At 33.8% G+C, this 17591-nt stretch overlaps 1 protein-coding gene across 1 annotated transcript; it reads left to right on the plus strand.

Annotated features, from left to right (window-relative positions):
- Positions 1 to 7164: 7164 nt before the first annotated feature.
- LOC133198414 (heat shock 70 kDa protein 12B-like) lies at positions 7165 to 16864 on the plus strand. Its single transcript, XM_061334512.1, has 4 exons — positions 7165 to 7595; positions 8255 to 8641; positions 15403 to 15553; positions 15732 to 16864. Exons 1-4 carry the CDS (start codon positions 7170 to 7172, stop codon positions 16862 to 16864), a joined length of 2097 nt encoding a protein of 698 aa, XP_061190496.1. The 5' UTR covers positions 7165 to 7169.
- The last annotated feature ends 727 nt before the right edge of the window (positions 16865 to 17591 follow it).

The following is a 17591-nucleotide window of genomic DNA, read 5'->3' on the forward strand; positions in this document are numbered from 1 at the left end:
TTTCGCATTGTTATCTTATGTGTTCAAACCTTTATTGAATAGTTGTATCTAATTAGTAGGTAAACTTCAAATCTGGTAAACTGGTTTTACATAAATTTTATAAATCAGGCAAAGGCTTTCAAATTTCAGGAACTATTGTCAACTGTTTAAGGACTCGGAAGGCACATACAAGTTAGGCAACCTGTGCATTATCTACTTTTATTTTGAAGTTTTTTGGAAAAGGCAATATGCATTAAAGGTGGGGGTGCATTATATGTTTATCTTTTAAAAATTTTTAGGAAAGGTCAAAGAAGCACAAATTTTATTGTCCTGTGTCTGAACGTGGTACTTTATCTTGCCTGTATTTTAGATGCACCAGCTGTGTGGCTTAAATGATATAAGCTGTTATAAACCGAATTATCACTTGGGTTTGATAAGGTTATGTGCGATTTTATCGATACATGTACACTGTATACTGGTATATCATGATTTTTTTTATTTTGCTATATGCACCTGATATATGAAGACTAAAATACCAGTATTCAGTATGTAATCATAAATTCTGGAAGTTATTTGTTTTTATGCCCAGCCATGAATATCAGGCCCGTAGGAAGCAATTTCAGTTGGGGGGAGGGGGGGGGGGGGGAGGTACAACCATATATTTTAAGTAGGGGGGCACTATCAACGTTCAAAATAATTCCTTGACAAGCAAAAAAAAAAAAATAATAATAAATAAAAAAATTAAAAAAAAAAAAAAAAAAAGGTCATCAGACGTTATTATTGAGGGGGCACAATGATATAGTATCTGTGCTTTCTATAGTATTCTATATATCGGCAAAATTATTGGGGGAGGGGGGGGGGGCACGGCCCTCCCCCCTCCCGTTTCCTACGGCCTTGCATATGGGCAGGCATATAGTGTTTGTCATGTCAGTCTTCCATCCTTCCGTCCATCTGTCCTTCCGTCACACTTTGTGTTTAGTTCAGTTTCAACGAAACTTCAAGATTTTTTTTTTTTATCAAACTTCATATTCTGATAGATATTGATAAAATCTATTCAAGTACATCAACATTTTTTTTTACCTTGACCTTTCCTTTGACGTTGACCTCACTTTTCTTAAATTTTTGTTTCAAAGAAATTTTTCAAGATATTTTTATCAAACCTTATACATGTACGCTGATACATACTTTTGAGAACTATTCAAATTCGTCAACATTTTTTACCTTGACCTTTCCTTTGACCTTAACTACTTTCTTAATTGGTGATTATCTAAAAACAAAACAAAACAAAACAAAACGCAGAGTTAACGTTTTAGTCATACCCGCGGTATAATACAACATATTTACATATTACATCGAACACGTGTTCAGGTCAATCTACGATGCGATATGAAATGGACTGCGAAAAAAAAGAAGATTTTTTTTATTGTTCGTTTGTTTTTTAATACAAAGATTAGAAACTATGAAGGGTGTTCCCGTCATGCCCTCATTAAGAAAGATAAGGAAGGAAGTGATTTTTTTCACCTTATAACTTGGTATTGGTGCTTTTGTAACTTGTTGTCACTAATTAATGATTGGAAATTTAGTTATACATTGTACATAAGGTAGTCTGTACCTTGTTGAGAATATTTTGCAAAGAACACCAGCGCTTTATGGATAAGGAGATCGAGCAAATGGTCAACAAAGGTTTTTTTCACATTATAATACGCGTGAATTCGTGTGTCTCTTGTCTTTGGCCAGGGAATTTGTATTCACCGATAGACAGATGCAAATCGCATTACAGAATGGCTTTGAAATATCTAGAATTCTAAGAACTTGTATTTTTAACAATTTTTAGTAAATGTGAGCATAGAAGGTTATAAATAAAAATGGACAATGTTTTTATCTATGAAATGCATGACAAAAAATGATCATTGTGTTTTTTCCCGATTGCGGCTAGTCTTTTCCAATCGTAAAATTCCTGCAGTATTCGTAGTAACCCATAATGCCTTTCAACTCATTCAGCTGATTTTTCGCTTTTAAACCACGCTGATACCCCGTTCAGCATGTAAATTTAGTCCGACGCCAGAAAATATAATTCGCATGAAAGAATGTTTAAAAGAAATTTTAATACATAACTGCTGAAAATTATGTCATAAAGAATACTTATTGAAGAAGGTTCCAAACACTTTAGAAGGGGCGAATGAGCTTTTTGTTCAAACACGTATCTTTTCCTTGTTATTGTAATAATTTCAGACTTGTCTGTTCTGGGCTCCAAATTAGAAATAAAATATTCTGTTCTGTTCGTTAAATATCTTTTATATTTCTGATAGGAAATTATTGATATATATATATATATATATATATATATATATATATATATATATATATATATATATATATATATATATATATATATATATATATATATGTTCTATTTATTATAATCTTACTTCTTCTAAATGACGAATATATTAGACCGAGAAAAAATACCTATATTTTTGTCTCCTTAGTGAATGGTATAATGGTAATTCTGGTAATTATTTTCATGTTTTCTAAAACCATCGTGGTCTCTGTAGAAAAAAGGAAATAACATTAAATAAAAACGAAGCATGACGATATTGACAACACAAGCTATAACAGTGCATGAGATTGAACAAAACACCAGAAATAAAATGGAAGTCTTTAAATAAGCGAATTTGTTCTTTGTACATGTTCATGATGTTGAAATAAATAAGAATTCTCTTGAAAAAGCCGCTTCTTTAACAATCATCAATCATATCTATTAACTTCAATCACGTACTCAAAGGTATGACAAAATACAGAAATATATCATATTCTATAGTCCTTAATGTTTGATCAATAAAATTGATTCTATCATCAAATCAAAATCATCAGTATTGAAAAAGGTCACATAAGACCTTTTTATTTTAAAATTTGAACTTGCACATCAAAATACGCATTGCTACGGCATGTTACAAAGCAATTGAAACTTGAAGGGAAAAAAACTATATAACCTTTAGGGAAATAATGTTTCCATTTTTCATAAAATTAATCTTGGTTTATTACACAATTACGGACCGGCAGTGGCATTCACCTATCTGGAGTTGTCGACTCCTGTACCTATGCACACAGGTCAACAGGAAATCGGAGTAGTAAACATATCTGTATAAATGTGGGCAATACGAACACTTACTCAACTTAACTCTATAATAATTGTTTTCAGTTTCAGAAAAGAAATTTCCCTCTGCAGATACAAATGAACATGTAAGTAACAATTTCAATATTTGCGTTGTCGAAATTTTTCGCTACTTTCGTTTTTAATGCATTCTACATGAAGATAACGAACAGTTATCGAGCTCAAAAGTCCAATGAAACAATACAAATTTGGAGCAGATTCTAAAAGCATCAGCTGCAGAGGTGGGATCAGATGCCATGGAAGAGTAAGTCCCCTGTCGACCGGTCACACCCGCCGTCTGCGCCTTGTCATGATCGGGAAAACGGAAAAATCCGTAAACAATTCAGTGTAAAAACGGCCTAACGATTTGTATGACTTTTTTTCATTTTTTTGATTTCAATCGATCGACTTAATGATAGAATGTATTTGCTGACAAGGTCATTGTATCGACCATAGAATTTGCAAAATGATGACTTTAAACGAGACTTTTGATATTATTGTTTCATCAACTTATTTGTCAATAGCTTGCCTCGTTTTAAAAATTGTCCATACGTAGAGCATGCTCTTCCGTATCGAATCAACGGCAAGGCATATGCAGGGTATAAGGGTATATTACTATAAGGGAAGTTGGCGATATCAAAGTTGAAGTCGTCACATTTCTCATAAACTACCCGGTATGATATATGAAACAGATGTATCAGACTCTGTGGTATCTTTTATTTCGAGTTTAAAGGGATATATCAAATCAAAGTATGAATGAAAATGAATATTGTTATTTGATAAAACGTTGTATATCTAAATTGAATTGAAGGCCACAGCAAGAGGCTTCTTCTTTTCATGTAGTTTTTCAATAAATTCTGTTTCATATGAATGCAAAAATAGGTCTGCTAATAACAGGTACCCATGGGACACTCTGTCGGAAGACTTGATGTCCAAAAAAAAAACAAAAAACAAAACAAAACAAAACAAAACAAAAAAACTACATAGGTATTGTCAGTCAGAAACTCGTGCATCTTTATTTCAACTTTGGAGTACCTGTGTGTACAATCAGAATGTTTTTAACAAAATAATTTTGCAAATGACCAAGGACATGGTTAAGTTAATTTACGAGTTCCATTTATATATATATATATATATATATATATATATATATATATATATATATATATATATATATATATAAGTAGCTATGATGTCACAAAGTTTGGACTTAATTGTGGGGAATGGTTGTATAAAGTGTTGAAATGCCATACTTAAATTTATCATGGGGAATAGTTGTATGAAGTGTTGAAAAGTCGTACGTTTTGATATGATTAATTTTGGTAAAATTCTGTGATTTTAAAATTTCTAAAAGTTCCTGGGAGTTTTTAAGTATTCATATCTGATTTACACCATTTCTCGAATATATTGTTGTACACTACTCTTGAAGTTTCTCCTTCTCTGCTGTTAATACTAGTATTTTAGCAAGGACTTGGTAGAGCACATAAATTTACTGTGGAATCCGCTATGTATTTTTGTTTGTAAGAATTTTATGTAATTTAGGAATCCAGTATAGATATGGTAATTCAAATTCAATTTGATGGTTGGAAATGTTAAAAATAATTAAAACTGACATATGACTTTGAACAGCTTCCTCCTTAGAAAGGGAAATATATGTTGGATTGGAACTTGCAGAATTAAATTCCAGTTCCTCTTAAATACAATTAAAATAACGAGCCTTACAAACAAAGACAATGTTGTTACCTGCTTTGTTAGCTGGGACCAGAACATTCTATTTAATTCTTTTTCACTACTGAATTATTAAAGAGCCGCTTAATACGAGATTTCAACACGCATCTTTTACTTTTATCCATTCTGATAAAGTGTCAAGGTCTTTTTCCTTTTTCATGTTTGGCCCATCGCCTTGCGTAATCTTCCACAGAATTCATAATATTTATGAAATTATGAAGCCAGTTGAAAGATCGGGTTCCCTAAATTTTGGCCCTTTTAAAATAAGTGATTTAAGGTCCTCATTATTATTACGTCACCAGTAATGACGTGTCTAGCAGTACTATAGATATAGGGTGAAGAAGAACATGATCACGTAGGAGAATTATATTTCAGATGTTCGATATCTAGACAGTGTAGAGTTTTCTTGTAATTAAAAAGTTTGGAAGCAATAGTCGATGTATATTTGTAGGAAATACAAGGTGTGGACTTCAACTTGAAATATGGTGGATACCAGACTGGATCTTTTTGTGATTAAGAATATTACTTATATTTACTGCCTCAATTCCTTTGTTGGCAAATTGATATTTAAGGAACAAACAGGTTTCTACTCACAGTTCACTTTCTGAGAATGAAATTCTTAAAATTAACATTTCAATCGTAAATACTTTTGAAATTCCAGACAACGAAGGTGAGTTGGATCTACCATACCTATGTTATTATATTTCGATATGTTGGTATTTTTGTGATAAATACTGTGTCATATCATTTTATATGCATCTTTGTGTATTTGTGATATTTTAGTAGTGTGATATTTCAAAAGTACTATTTCTTGTAATATGCAATATTATGTATTTGGAAAATAGCTCTTCAGAGTGAATGTTTTTATGGTTGTCAAAACCCAATTTTAGATAAATATTATCCTATCTTTATCTTATCTTACCTATACCTAATCTTCATAGAAAATCCCTACAAACAGAAACATTTACTGGTCCAGCAAGTGCTCTTCAAGCCCCCACCTTTACTCTCACAAAAATGTTAATTACTGTAAAGGAGAAACTCGACCAGACGTACTATGCTACAGCATATTCTAGAAGTGGTGTAAATCAAATGTAGATTCTCAAAAATTTCAAAGAAGTTTTCGAAAATTTGAGATAATTAAATTTTTTAAATTTAGTAACATCAAAACGTAATGATTTGCAACACTATATACAACTTTTGTCACAATAAATTAAACACCAGGCTTTTTGACATCATAGACAACTGCCTCTTTAATAAAAATGAACTCGGAACTTTTCATATCTTGTGATTGGTCATTAACAAATGGCTTTGTTAAAAATCACTATGATTCTAAAGACAAGTACTCTGAAGTTGATATTGAAAGGATGCTGGAGTTAACCATTGACAACATTATGTATTCTGTGGAGACCAACTCCCCCAACAAACTGGTAGAATTTCGACTGTCGACGGATTTTTACGTTATTTTCCGATCATGACAAGAAGCACACGGCGGATGTGACCGGTCGGCAGGGGATGCTCGATCACTCCTCCATGGCACCTGATCCCACCTCTGATGTTTTAGAAGTCCGTGTTTGCTCTGCTCCAAATTTGTATTGTTTAATGGACTTTTGAGCTTGAATACTGTTCGTTATCTCCATATATTTTACATTAATTGTCTCCTTTATTAGTCGACCTGTTCTTGTATTTCTATGAAACAGAATTTATTAAAAAAAACTTCTACATTGAAAGAAGAAAACACTTGCCATGGCCTTCAACTCGACATTCAGATATATATGGACTACATTTTATCAATTGACAATAATTACTTACATTCATATGTCTACTCGATCCAAGTGAACAACATATAAAAAAAAAACACTACAGAGTCTGCCACATCCGTTTCATATTTGGATGTTTTACTGATTATAGACGATAAGAGCCAACTAGCTTAAAAGTCAGCGCTTCTCGCAAAAGTCCATAACGAACACTGACCAATTTCTTAAAAACTGTAAACAATACGAATCGTGAACAGAGCAAAAACACAGATCCATGAAAGCACCAGAAATAGGATCAGGTGCCTAGGTTGATTAAACATCCCCTGTCAACTAGAGACACCCTCCGTGAGCCCTCTGTACTTATCACGTAATCTGAGAAATGTGTAGTAAAATTTAGTATAAAACAATGACCTAATATTACTATTTGGAGAAAATGTAAAATGGGCGGATGGGTTATACATGATGGTATTTACATGAATTGCGATATTTACAGATCATGTGCGTCATACTACTATGTTTCATTATATATTGAATTGATAGCTTTACAGTTATAAATGGCTACAGAGGACACAGACGTCACTCCTTGGCCTGTCGTCTGCGCTATTGACTTTGGGACTACATACAGTGGTTACGCTTATTCCATGCGAACAGACTACGAGAGAGATCCTTTGAACATCGAATCCAACCCACCATGGTTTAACGAAGGGCAAGGCACGCTGAAAACTCCCACGTGCATTCTCTTCGACAAGTCTGAAAACTTTCACTCTTTTGGATATGACGCTGAGAGGACATATACCTCCTTGGCTGAGAAGGCTCAAGAGAGAAAGGAAAATGATGAAGATGAGGACAGCGATGATGATGACGACGAAGATGATGATAGCAATGACGAGAAAAGGAAAGTCAAACCAAAGGAAGATGTTTTTCATGAGTGGCTTTTCTTCAGAAGATTTAAAATGAAGCTATTTCATGATGCTTCTGAGGTAACTGCCATCTATTCCTTATTTCATGATATATTTATATCCTTGAAAAATTTACCTTCCTACGGAAGCCGGTTGGTGCCAGGTAGAAAAAATATTTTACCTGGCGACCGCCAAATAATTATCTGGTGGCCGCCAGATCAAATATTTTTCTACCTGGCACCTACCGGCTTCCGTACCTTCCATTATCACTACTCATAACTTTTTTTATTCAGTCATTTTTCTTTAAAAGTAACAGCTTTCAAGGAAATACTTTCTTAACAGAATATGCTTATTGATTTCTTTGGTGGAAAATCTGTTAACTTGTAATCATATAATGTAATATACAGATGGTAAGCAATATCTTCCTCATCACCTTCTTTATATGCATCAAAGAGGCTATAGTGGGAATTTAGGACGTCTGACATTTGAACAGAACAATTACTCTTAACGAAATTCTTAATCTTGAACAAAAATTAGACTCAATTTTTTTTCTTGGAATATGCTGAAGAAAGGAAAAAAAATATATCATAAGTTTTGGGCTAGAATGTCAATATTTACCCGAAAGGTGATATTAAAGCAGTCTGTGTTTTCCCCAATGATGCAATTGTAAATTGTAGCACTATTTCATGATCATTTTGTCTTTCATTTATTGTTTCTGTTTATTTGTTTGTTCTTCTTAGAGAAGAAAGAGGTTAAAAAATCTAAAATTGGAAGCAGAGAATGGGAGAAAGCTATCGGCCTTGAAAGTATTTTCAGAGGCCATAAGATTTCTCAAAAGCCATTTTGAAGACTTACTGGAGAAAACAACATTGCGACATGACGAAAAAACCAGAACTCCTACCAATGCAACAGATGATTCAGCAGACGATAGTCAGAGTTCACAGAATTCTGAAGACGTATGGGAGCCTTCTATTTATCCTGAACAAGAAGACAAATCGCTTAAGAATATGAGCACAGATATAAAAGTAAAACATTCCACGTGGTCTGCTGATATCTTATGGGTACTCACAGTTCCTGCCATCTGGTCTGACGAAGCCAAACAGTTTATGAGAGAAGCAGCAATTCAGGTATAATTGTTTAGCATCAAAGTTCACATTGTAACACAATTAAGTACAGGTCTCTGTAAGAATCAGGCAAAAGGTGAATCATGAGGGTTCTCAGAATTTGATGATTTTCAACACATAGATTTCTCTTGTGCTATGAACCATGTATGCAAAGTGAAAAAAGTTTTGGGTCATGGTTACTATGGAAACATGACAAAAGAAATTTCCTTGGCAACCAGTCAATTTTCCATGTGTATGGACAAAAAAATCACTAATCTTTAGGGCTTGAAATTTGTTGTGAATATTTAATAATTTCTTCTCATTTATTCTTATCGTAAAGATAAACATTTAAAGTGTTTTCACAATGCATTACATAGAAATAAGATTTTGAGATATATCTGTACTAGACATGGGTAGATATGCATGTTTTGTGTTTTTTTCTGATTCAACATTTTTGTTGATTTTGGTACTTTTCAAAGCCTTATTACTCAAACTTCTGGCGTAATACAGGAGTCGCAAGTATTTCGCATAATAGCAGAGGAATGTCTCTTTTGGACTTTATATTCAAAAAGGTGTGTTTTTTTTAAAATTCCAATCCGTTGCCTAACAACAAAAATGGATGTTTTGATAAATAAAAATGGAAAATCGTACAATTTGAACATTATTAATCTAATAATTTGTTATCTGAGAGTATAAAAACACAGTGTAAAGTAAGAAAATATATCTGAGACACCTTTGCAAACCAAGAAATATTGTAAAGATACTTATCTCCATGGCAACCACAAATTCTCCATAGCAACAAAGCAAATAAAGTCACTTTCGGCAAATATTTATGAACAATTATAAAATATTAATCCACAGTTTGGTAGCATATTGCGATTTATCAAATTTGATTTTGTAATAGATGTCTTAGCAAAGTACATTTTTATAATTTAGCCCATTTTTATACTTTTAACCCATGGTAACAACATTTGAGCACATAAGAACCAAAATATGTTATGGAGAGTTACTAACAATTTTCTGTAACAACTTGAACTTTTTTTGGCACGCAAGGTCACCGATTATCATGAAACTTTGCTCGTTATAATAGTTACAATTATAATAGTTTGACAACAGAATTGTAAATCAAGCAAAGTCTGGTTGCTATGTGCCTTGGTTGTCATGGTAACAGACAGGTTGATTTCAACAAAATTTAGATTTTCGGCTATTTTGAATCTTTATTGACCCTTCACAAGCACTCAAAAAACCAAATTTGCCATTTACATATAAAAATAAAAACAATAAACCTTGTTGCCATTTATTATGTAAAGAAAGTATTTGGAATATAAATCTATATAGGTGGTAACCATGGTTACACTCGGCATACATTTTATATACAGAAAAACGCTCAGTATTATCTTATTATGGGAGTTACATGACTTACTTTATCGCCAGTGATAAAGAAACAATAAAAATAGTTTACCTTATGAAAAGAAGTTTTAGCAATATTATTCTAACAATGAAAATATGGACTGCCATGATAACACATCATTTGTGCCATAGTTACTGGAGTATAAAGGAATCACTTTGTCTGTCTGTGTCTGTGCAATCATGATGGGGACATAATTTCGTAATGGAGAAAGATTGAAAGTTCATTCTTGATAAAACGATTGTTTATAATCTGAGCTTGAATTTTGACTTTAACGTTTCACCCAAGGTCATTTCAGCTAGTTCAAGGTCGTTGGCAGTAAATAGTGTAAAATTTGTCTGGTCTATAACTTTCTTACGGAGGCACATCGGATATTCATACTTCATACAGAGATTGTTTAAGAGGTGAATCATGTTCTTCATTCCATGTCAGATGATCAAGTTCAAGGTCCTTTACAGATAAATGTATAATTCGTGTCCTGACCACATTTCGAAATATTGTTAGCTCATGCTTCACAAAAAGATTTATGCCCCATTGGTATGTTCAAACCTTAACCCAAGGTCATTCCAGTAAGATCAAGGTCACTTCAACAAAAGGTTTAAAATATGTGTCCAGGCCACATAACTTTGTAATGGAGAGCCATTTCGAAGTTCATTTTTGGTATAGATTGCATGTGAACAAAGAGTGTGTCATGGTCTTGACCCATGATAATTCTAGCAAGTTAAAATCACTGGCAGAAAAAAAATGTTAAATTTGTGCCAGGTCTACGGTAATTTTCTAATGGAAAGTATTGGATGTCCATACTTCATAGAAAAATTGATTATGACCTTAAAGTATGTCATGATTTTGACGAAAGGTTATTTGATCAGGTTCATGATCTATTTAAAAAATGTATACATTGTGCCCTATCTACATCTTGAAATGATTAAACACTGGAAGCCCATACCTGACACAAATATTGCTAATGACTCAGGGTTGTGTCTTCTTATTTATTCAAGATCATTTTGGCAAGGTCAATGCCGTTTCCAGGAAAAGTATCAAGTTCATTTCTTGTTCACAGCTCTTTAATTGAAAAATTATTGAACGTTCATTTTTCACAAAAAATATTACACATGGCCTCTAGGTATGTTGTTGCCTTGATCCAAGGTCATTCCGGCAATGTTCAATGTCACTTTAGGTTAAAAGCTTAAGTGTAGATATCATATCAGGACCACTAATATTCTCCTTATTAATTTGTATCAACATGTATAATTTTGGAATGTTGAACTGGGGACATTAATAGGCTGTTCCACATTACTTTGGTGAATAATCTAATCCATACTTTGCAAAAGTTGTGTCCTTTTGAGGGGTCAACCAAAAGGTCAAAAGGGAAAAAACGACTTTTTCCTACCAAATATATGGGCGTGCTCCGATGCATCAATTGTGTTTAAATTCTTTTCCTTCAATGTATGGGTAGCCTTATCCTGTGGCAATTAGTATAGAAGAAAACATTTTTTCTAGTCAAATGACAAAAATACAAACCAGAAAACTACAAAGCCTACTGTGAGGGTTCTACTGGTTCTTCCTCAAAGATGGCGACCAAGGGAAATAAGTTTTGAAAAGTATGGATTCAAGCGTTTGATTTATGTAATAGTAATGTGCTTTGCATGCACTATGCCTAAAAAGTAGTCAGGGTTTGATACATGGTGCACAAGCCGGAGGTGCATGCAAACCACAACACTATTGTTATTATTATGCTGACTGTTGTATAAAAGCAAAAATATTTTTTTCGATTTCCAACGTTTCATCACCCCTCACTAACATGCTGGGATACCCCTATTATAACGTCACGATGTGAAACAATTACGTCATAATTTTGAGTGTTTCATGCAGTTAGGTATAATGTAAAGAAAATTTCAAAGAACCTTAATTTAATAAAGGGATAAAAAATTTTAAGAAACTATTTTTTTAAAAAAAAGTTTTGTTTTCTTTTAAGTGTCAAATATTTGAAACTAGGTTTATATACATAAAAATAAGTGTTTGATAATGGCGTCATGTCGGTAGTAGCACGTCGGACTGACAATCTCGTGATCGTGAGTTCGATCCCTGGCGTGGGTGATGTCGGATTTTCTTTAGAAAAAGAAGCCGTGCACTATTACGGCATAGTATGCTTACGCCTTATAAACTCTTAGAACACTATGCGAAAATAGATGGGTATTGATTATATATAGAGACAAACTGACAAGAAGCATAATATTTTTGGTTAGGGAGACTGATTGACATGGTAAGAAATGAAACAATGTTTGAATATTTAGCTCACCTGAGCCGAAGGCTCAAGTGAGCTTTTCTGATTGAAAATTGTCTGTCGTCGTTGTTGTCGTAAACTTTTCACAATTTCATCTTCTTCTCCAGAACTATTGGGCCAATTTCAACCAAACTTGGCACAAAGTATCCTTTGGTAAAGGGAATTCAAGTTTGTTAAAATGAAGATCCACGCCCTCTTCCAAGGGGAGATAATTACAAATTAGTGAAAATTAATGGCATCTTTCAAAAATCTTCTTCTCAAGAACCACTGGGCCAGGAAAGATGAAACTCGTGTGGATTCATCCTCAGGTAGTGTAAATTCTATTTTTTTTTTCATATCATGACCTCCGGGTTTAGGGCAGGGCCACAATGGACGATAAAAGTTTTACATAAGAATTTATAGGAAAAATCTTTAAAAATCTTCTTCTCAAGAACAGCAAAGCCATGATTGGTCATATTCATATGGAAGCATCCTCAAGTGGTGTAGATTCAAGTTTGTTCAAATCTTGATCCCCTGGTATAGGGTGGGGCCACAATGGACGATGAAAGTTTTACATAGGGGTATAGGAATTTTTTTTAGAAATCTTCTTCTCAAGAACAGCAAAGCTATGAGTGGTCAAATTTATATGAAAGCATCCTCAGGTGGTGTAGATTTAAGTATGTTCAAATCATAACCCACCCCCCTAGGGTAGGGTGGGGTCACAATGGACGATAAAAGTTTTACATAGGAATATATAGAAAAAAAAAATCAGCAAAGCCATGATTGGTTATTAACTATTCGGAAGTATCCTAAGTTAGTGTAGATTCATGTTTGAAAAAAAATGATGGCCCCCTGGGGTTAGGGTGGGACTACAATTGGCAATTAAAGTTATGTATATGAATACATAGGAATTTTAAAAAAAAAAAATCTTCTCAAGAACAGCAAAGCTATGATTGGTCATAATAGATAGTGTAGATTCAGATTTGTTCAAACCATGACCCCCGGGGGTAGGGTGGGACCATAACGAAAGTTCAAATTTGTAGGAAAAAAGTCACAGACAAAGAAATATGTAAGCATCTTTAGTTAGTGTAGATTCAATTTTGTTCAAATCATACCCCCATTCCCTTTTAGAGGGTAGGTCAGGACCACTTATGCATTAAAGTTTTTCAATTCTGAACTGATTTTTGCTTTTTTCCCAGCCACAGTGCTCAGGTGAACGATGTGACCCATGGGCCTCTTGTTGCTTATACCCCCTAAATTTATGGTTAATTACATGGCTTAACAACTTTTTAGATCATCTGAGTCACTCAGGTGACCTATTGCTATCCGTTTTTGTCTGTCGTCGTGTGTCGTCCGTCGTGCATTAACTTTTGAACATTTTCAACTTCTTCTCTAGAACCGCTAAACCAATTTCAAGCAGCAATACAGAAAAAGACAGTTATAGACCAGACACGAATTTTATACTTTTAACTGCTAGTGACCTTGAACTAGCTGAAATGACCTTGGGTAAAAAGTCAAGATACACCCTCAGACTATTAACCTTATTTTTTTTTCAAGAATGAACTTGTAATGTATTGTTTCTAGATTACAAAGCATTACAAAGTTATGACCCGGACATGATTGCATGGACAAAAAGACACAGAGACAGACAGACAGGTGATTCCTTTATACCCCAATCTTTGTTTGCTGGGTTATAACTTAGGCTCATGTCTAACTATGCTGTGTCATCTCGGCAACTGATATCTTCATTGTTAGAATAATATTGCTCCCATAATAAGATAATACTGAGCGTTTTTCTGCATATAAAATGTATGCCGAGTGTAACCATGGTTACCACCTATATAGAGATCTATTCCAAATACTTTCTTTACATAATAAGTGGCAACAAGGTTTATTGGTTTTTTTTTATATGTAAAAGGCCAATTTGGTTTTCGAAGTGCTTGTGAAGGGTCAATAAAGATTCAAAGAAGCCGAAAATCTAAATTTTATTGAAATCAACCTGTCTGTTACCATGACAACCAAACTTTGCTTGATTTACAATTCTGTTGTCAAACTTTTATAATTGTAACTATTATAACGAGCAAAGTTTCATGATAATCGGTGACCTTGCGTGCCAAAAAAAGTTCAAGTTGTTACAGAAAATTGTTAGTAACTCTCCATAACATATTTTGGTTCTTATGTGCTCAAATGTTGTTACCATGGGTTAAAAGTATAAAAATGGGCTAAATTATAAAAATGTACTTTGCTAAGACATCTATTACAAAATCAAATTTGATAAATCGCAATATGCTACCAAACTGTGGATTAATATTTTATAATTGTTCATAAATATTTGCCGAAAGTGACTTTATTTGCTTTGTTGCTATGGAGAATTTGTGGTTGCCATGGAGATAAGTATCTTTACAATATTTCTTGGTTTGCAAAGGTGTCTCAGATATATTTTCTTACTTTACACTGTGTTTTTATACTCTCAGATAACAAATTATTAGATTAATAATGTTCAAATTGTACGATTTTCCATTTTTATTTATCAAAACATCCATTTTTGTTGTTAGGCAACGGATTGGAATTTTAAAAAAAACACACCTTTTTGAATATAAAGTCCAAAAGAGACATTCCTCTGCTATTATGCGAAATACTTGCGACTCCTGTATTACGCCAGAAGTTTGAGTAATAAGGCTTTGAAAAGTACCAAAATCAACAAAAATGTTGAATCAGAAAAAACACAAAACATGCATATCTACCCATGTCTAGTACAGATATATCTCAAAATCTTATTTCTATGTAATGCATTGTGAAAACACTTTAAATGTTTATCTTTACGATAAGAATAAATGAGAAGAAATTATTAAATATTCACAACAAATTTCAAGCCCTAAAGATTAGTGATTTTTTTGTCCATACACATGGAAAATTGACTGGTTGCCAAGGAAATTTCTTTTGTCATGTTTCCATAGTAACCATGACCCAAAACTTTTTTCACTTTGCATACATGGTTCATAGCACAAGAGAAATCTATGTGTTGAAAATCATCAAATTCTGAGAACCCTCATGATTCACCTTTTGCCTGATTCTTACAGAGACCTGTACTTAAGTATTGTTTTGATGTTGAAGGCTGGCATACAGGATGACCATTTGGTTCTTGCTTTGGAGCCAGAGTCTGCAGCTCTACTCTGTAAACAGTTGGCCTTAACAAAGGCAGCTGAGGATATTAATGTTAGGATGTTCGACCCTGGAAACAAGTTCATGGTGGTGGACTGTGGAGGTAAGGATTGTATTTTAGGAATTAATGTTCACCCTTTTCAAGCTAATTCAAAATTGGAAATTATTTAAACTATTAAAAAAAGCCAGCTTTACAATATCGAAATCGTTGTCAAAAAAAGCTACATATCAATTAAAAAAAAGAATCATCATTGTTGAGTCACATGGTCTGCGTTTTATAGGTGGTACTGTTGATGTAACAGCGTATGAGGTTAAAGAGAACAGTAACTTGAGAGAGTTGCACTGTGCTTCTGGGGACGCTGTTGGGGGAACAAATGTAGACAAACTCTTCTTTGATCTAATATACAAAATATTTGGGGAGGAAACTGTGAACAACTTCAAGAGCAAATCGCCGTCTGATTGGTTGGAATTGTTACGAAGTTTCGAAGCAAAGAAACGCGGTATTGGACTGGAAAATCCAAAACTGGAAAATGTTGGATCAGTAACTTTTTCAAACCTGGGAGAGCTTTTTTCTGAATTCACAAATACCGGAAAGTCGGTTTCCTCTCAAATACATACATTGGGTTTAAAGAAGAAAATAAAACCGTTCAGTAAAGCCAAGTTGAGGTTTGATGAGAGCTTCTTAGCTGAAACTGTGTTCAACCGTCCAATAGAAGATGTAATAAGTCATTTGCAGAATCTTTTTACAGACAAAGATGTTTCTGAAATTAATGTTATTTTACTAGTTGGTGGATTCTCTGAGTGTCCGTTATTGCAAAGCAAAATTAAGAGTCACTTTCCGCATAAGAAAGTAATAAATCCTCGTGAAGGATGCACAGCTGTGATGAAAGGAGCAGTGTTGTTCGGACATAGTCCCGAGAATCTGATACGGAAATCGATAGAACAGGGATTTCAACTCCCACCAATTATTGGTAACCAAGGCATCTTACGGAAAAGCAAAGCGTATTATGGAGTTGCTACTGATCTCCCTTTTATTGAAGATGTACATCCTCGAAATCATAAATACACCAGGGAGGACGGACAGGAAGTGTGTTCAGACTGTTTTGACTGTATGGTAGAGGAGAACCAGGAGTTAGAAATAGGGAAAACTGTAATAAAGAAGACATTTGGTTCCTCCAGTTCTTCTTCAGCTTATGTGGAGATATATCAGTCGAAAAGCAAAGTTCTTTATTGCACCGATGAAGACTGCAAGAAAATCGGTCAGATTTTTGCTCTGTTTTCAAAAACAGATGATTCTACCGAAAAGCGATTGATTGAAGTTCAATTACATTTTGGTTTTACAGAAAACATAGCAACAGCCCTAGATTTAATGACAAATCGATCCTGGAAAGTGAAACTCGACTGTCTTACCTGATTCAATTTTCAATTTTTTTTTATTGTTTGTCTGTCTCAGACCGCGTTTCCTCTGACCAGCGATAAATAGCGTTTGCATTTATCGCCTACCCACTGACAGGAAGTGAAAGAAAAATATAGTTAAAATAAATTTTCAGTGCAATGTATCGTTTTAACTGTGTAGTATAGGGACCTAGCACTCTTATCAGAATATAATGCAAAAGGGGATTCAGCTTCAATTATAGCATGGACGTATACACTAGTTAGTATATACGTCCTTGATTATAGTGGTTTGCCACCATGTAATATGTTTCTGGGTGGACTTCAGAATATTGCCTATTATCCACAGACTTGTTAATTTAATCTATTACAGTGATGTTAGTGGTCTGTAAAAGTCTGTAATTCATTTACTTGTTTTGGAATTTTAACACATGTAGTACATTCGGCGCCTGCCATCTTTCTTACGAAGGAAAAAGTCACTTGACATAAACATTATCTTGTTCAAAATAACAGTCCGTGTCATCAAATACTCATAACACACTAACTTGTCAATTAATTCCAGAATTGTGAACTAATATTTGATTTATTTGATGAAACGTTTTGGAACTTGAATGTGTAGCGAGAACTAATGTGTACGTATTATTGTCCTGTATTGTAATTTGGATTGTGTGTGCCCGTTTTATTACAAATTGTTTGATGTACTTAATTTTAAAGCATATCAAATATAATTAATGCTCTCACCTTACACG

Source organism: Saccostrea echinata, unplaced genomic scaffold (assembly GCF_033153115.1).
Source record: "Saccostrea echinata isolate AGI-Se365-2 ecotype Australia unplaced genomic scaffold, CSIRO_AGI_Sech_v1 ptg000001l, whole genome shotgun sequence".
NCBI classification, from domain to species: Eukaryota; Metazoa; Mollusca; class Bivalvia; order Ostreida; family Ostreidae; genus Saccostrea; species Saccostrea echinata.

Bases quoted from the DNA above. Each gene is read 5' to 3' on its own strand.
- LOC133198414 (XM_061334512.1), top strand. From the start codon at position 7,170: ATGGCTACAGAGGACACAGACGTCACTCCTTGGCCTGTCGTCTGCGCT. The intron at 8,642-15,402 runs GTATAATTGTTT...TTGATGTTGAAG, and splicing joins TGAGAGAAGCAGCAATTCAG to GCTGGCATACAGGATGACCA. The intron at 15,554-15,731 runs GTAAGGATTGTA...TGCGTTTTATAG, and splicing joins CATGGTGGTGGACTGTGGAG to GTGGTACTGTTGATGTAACA.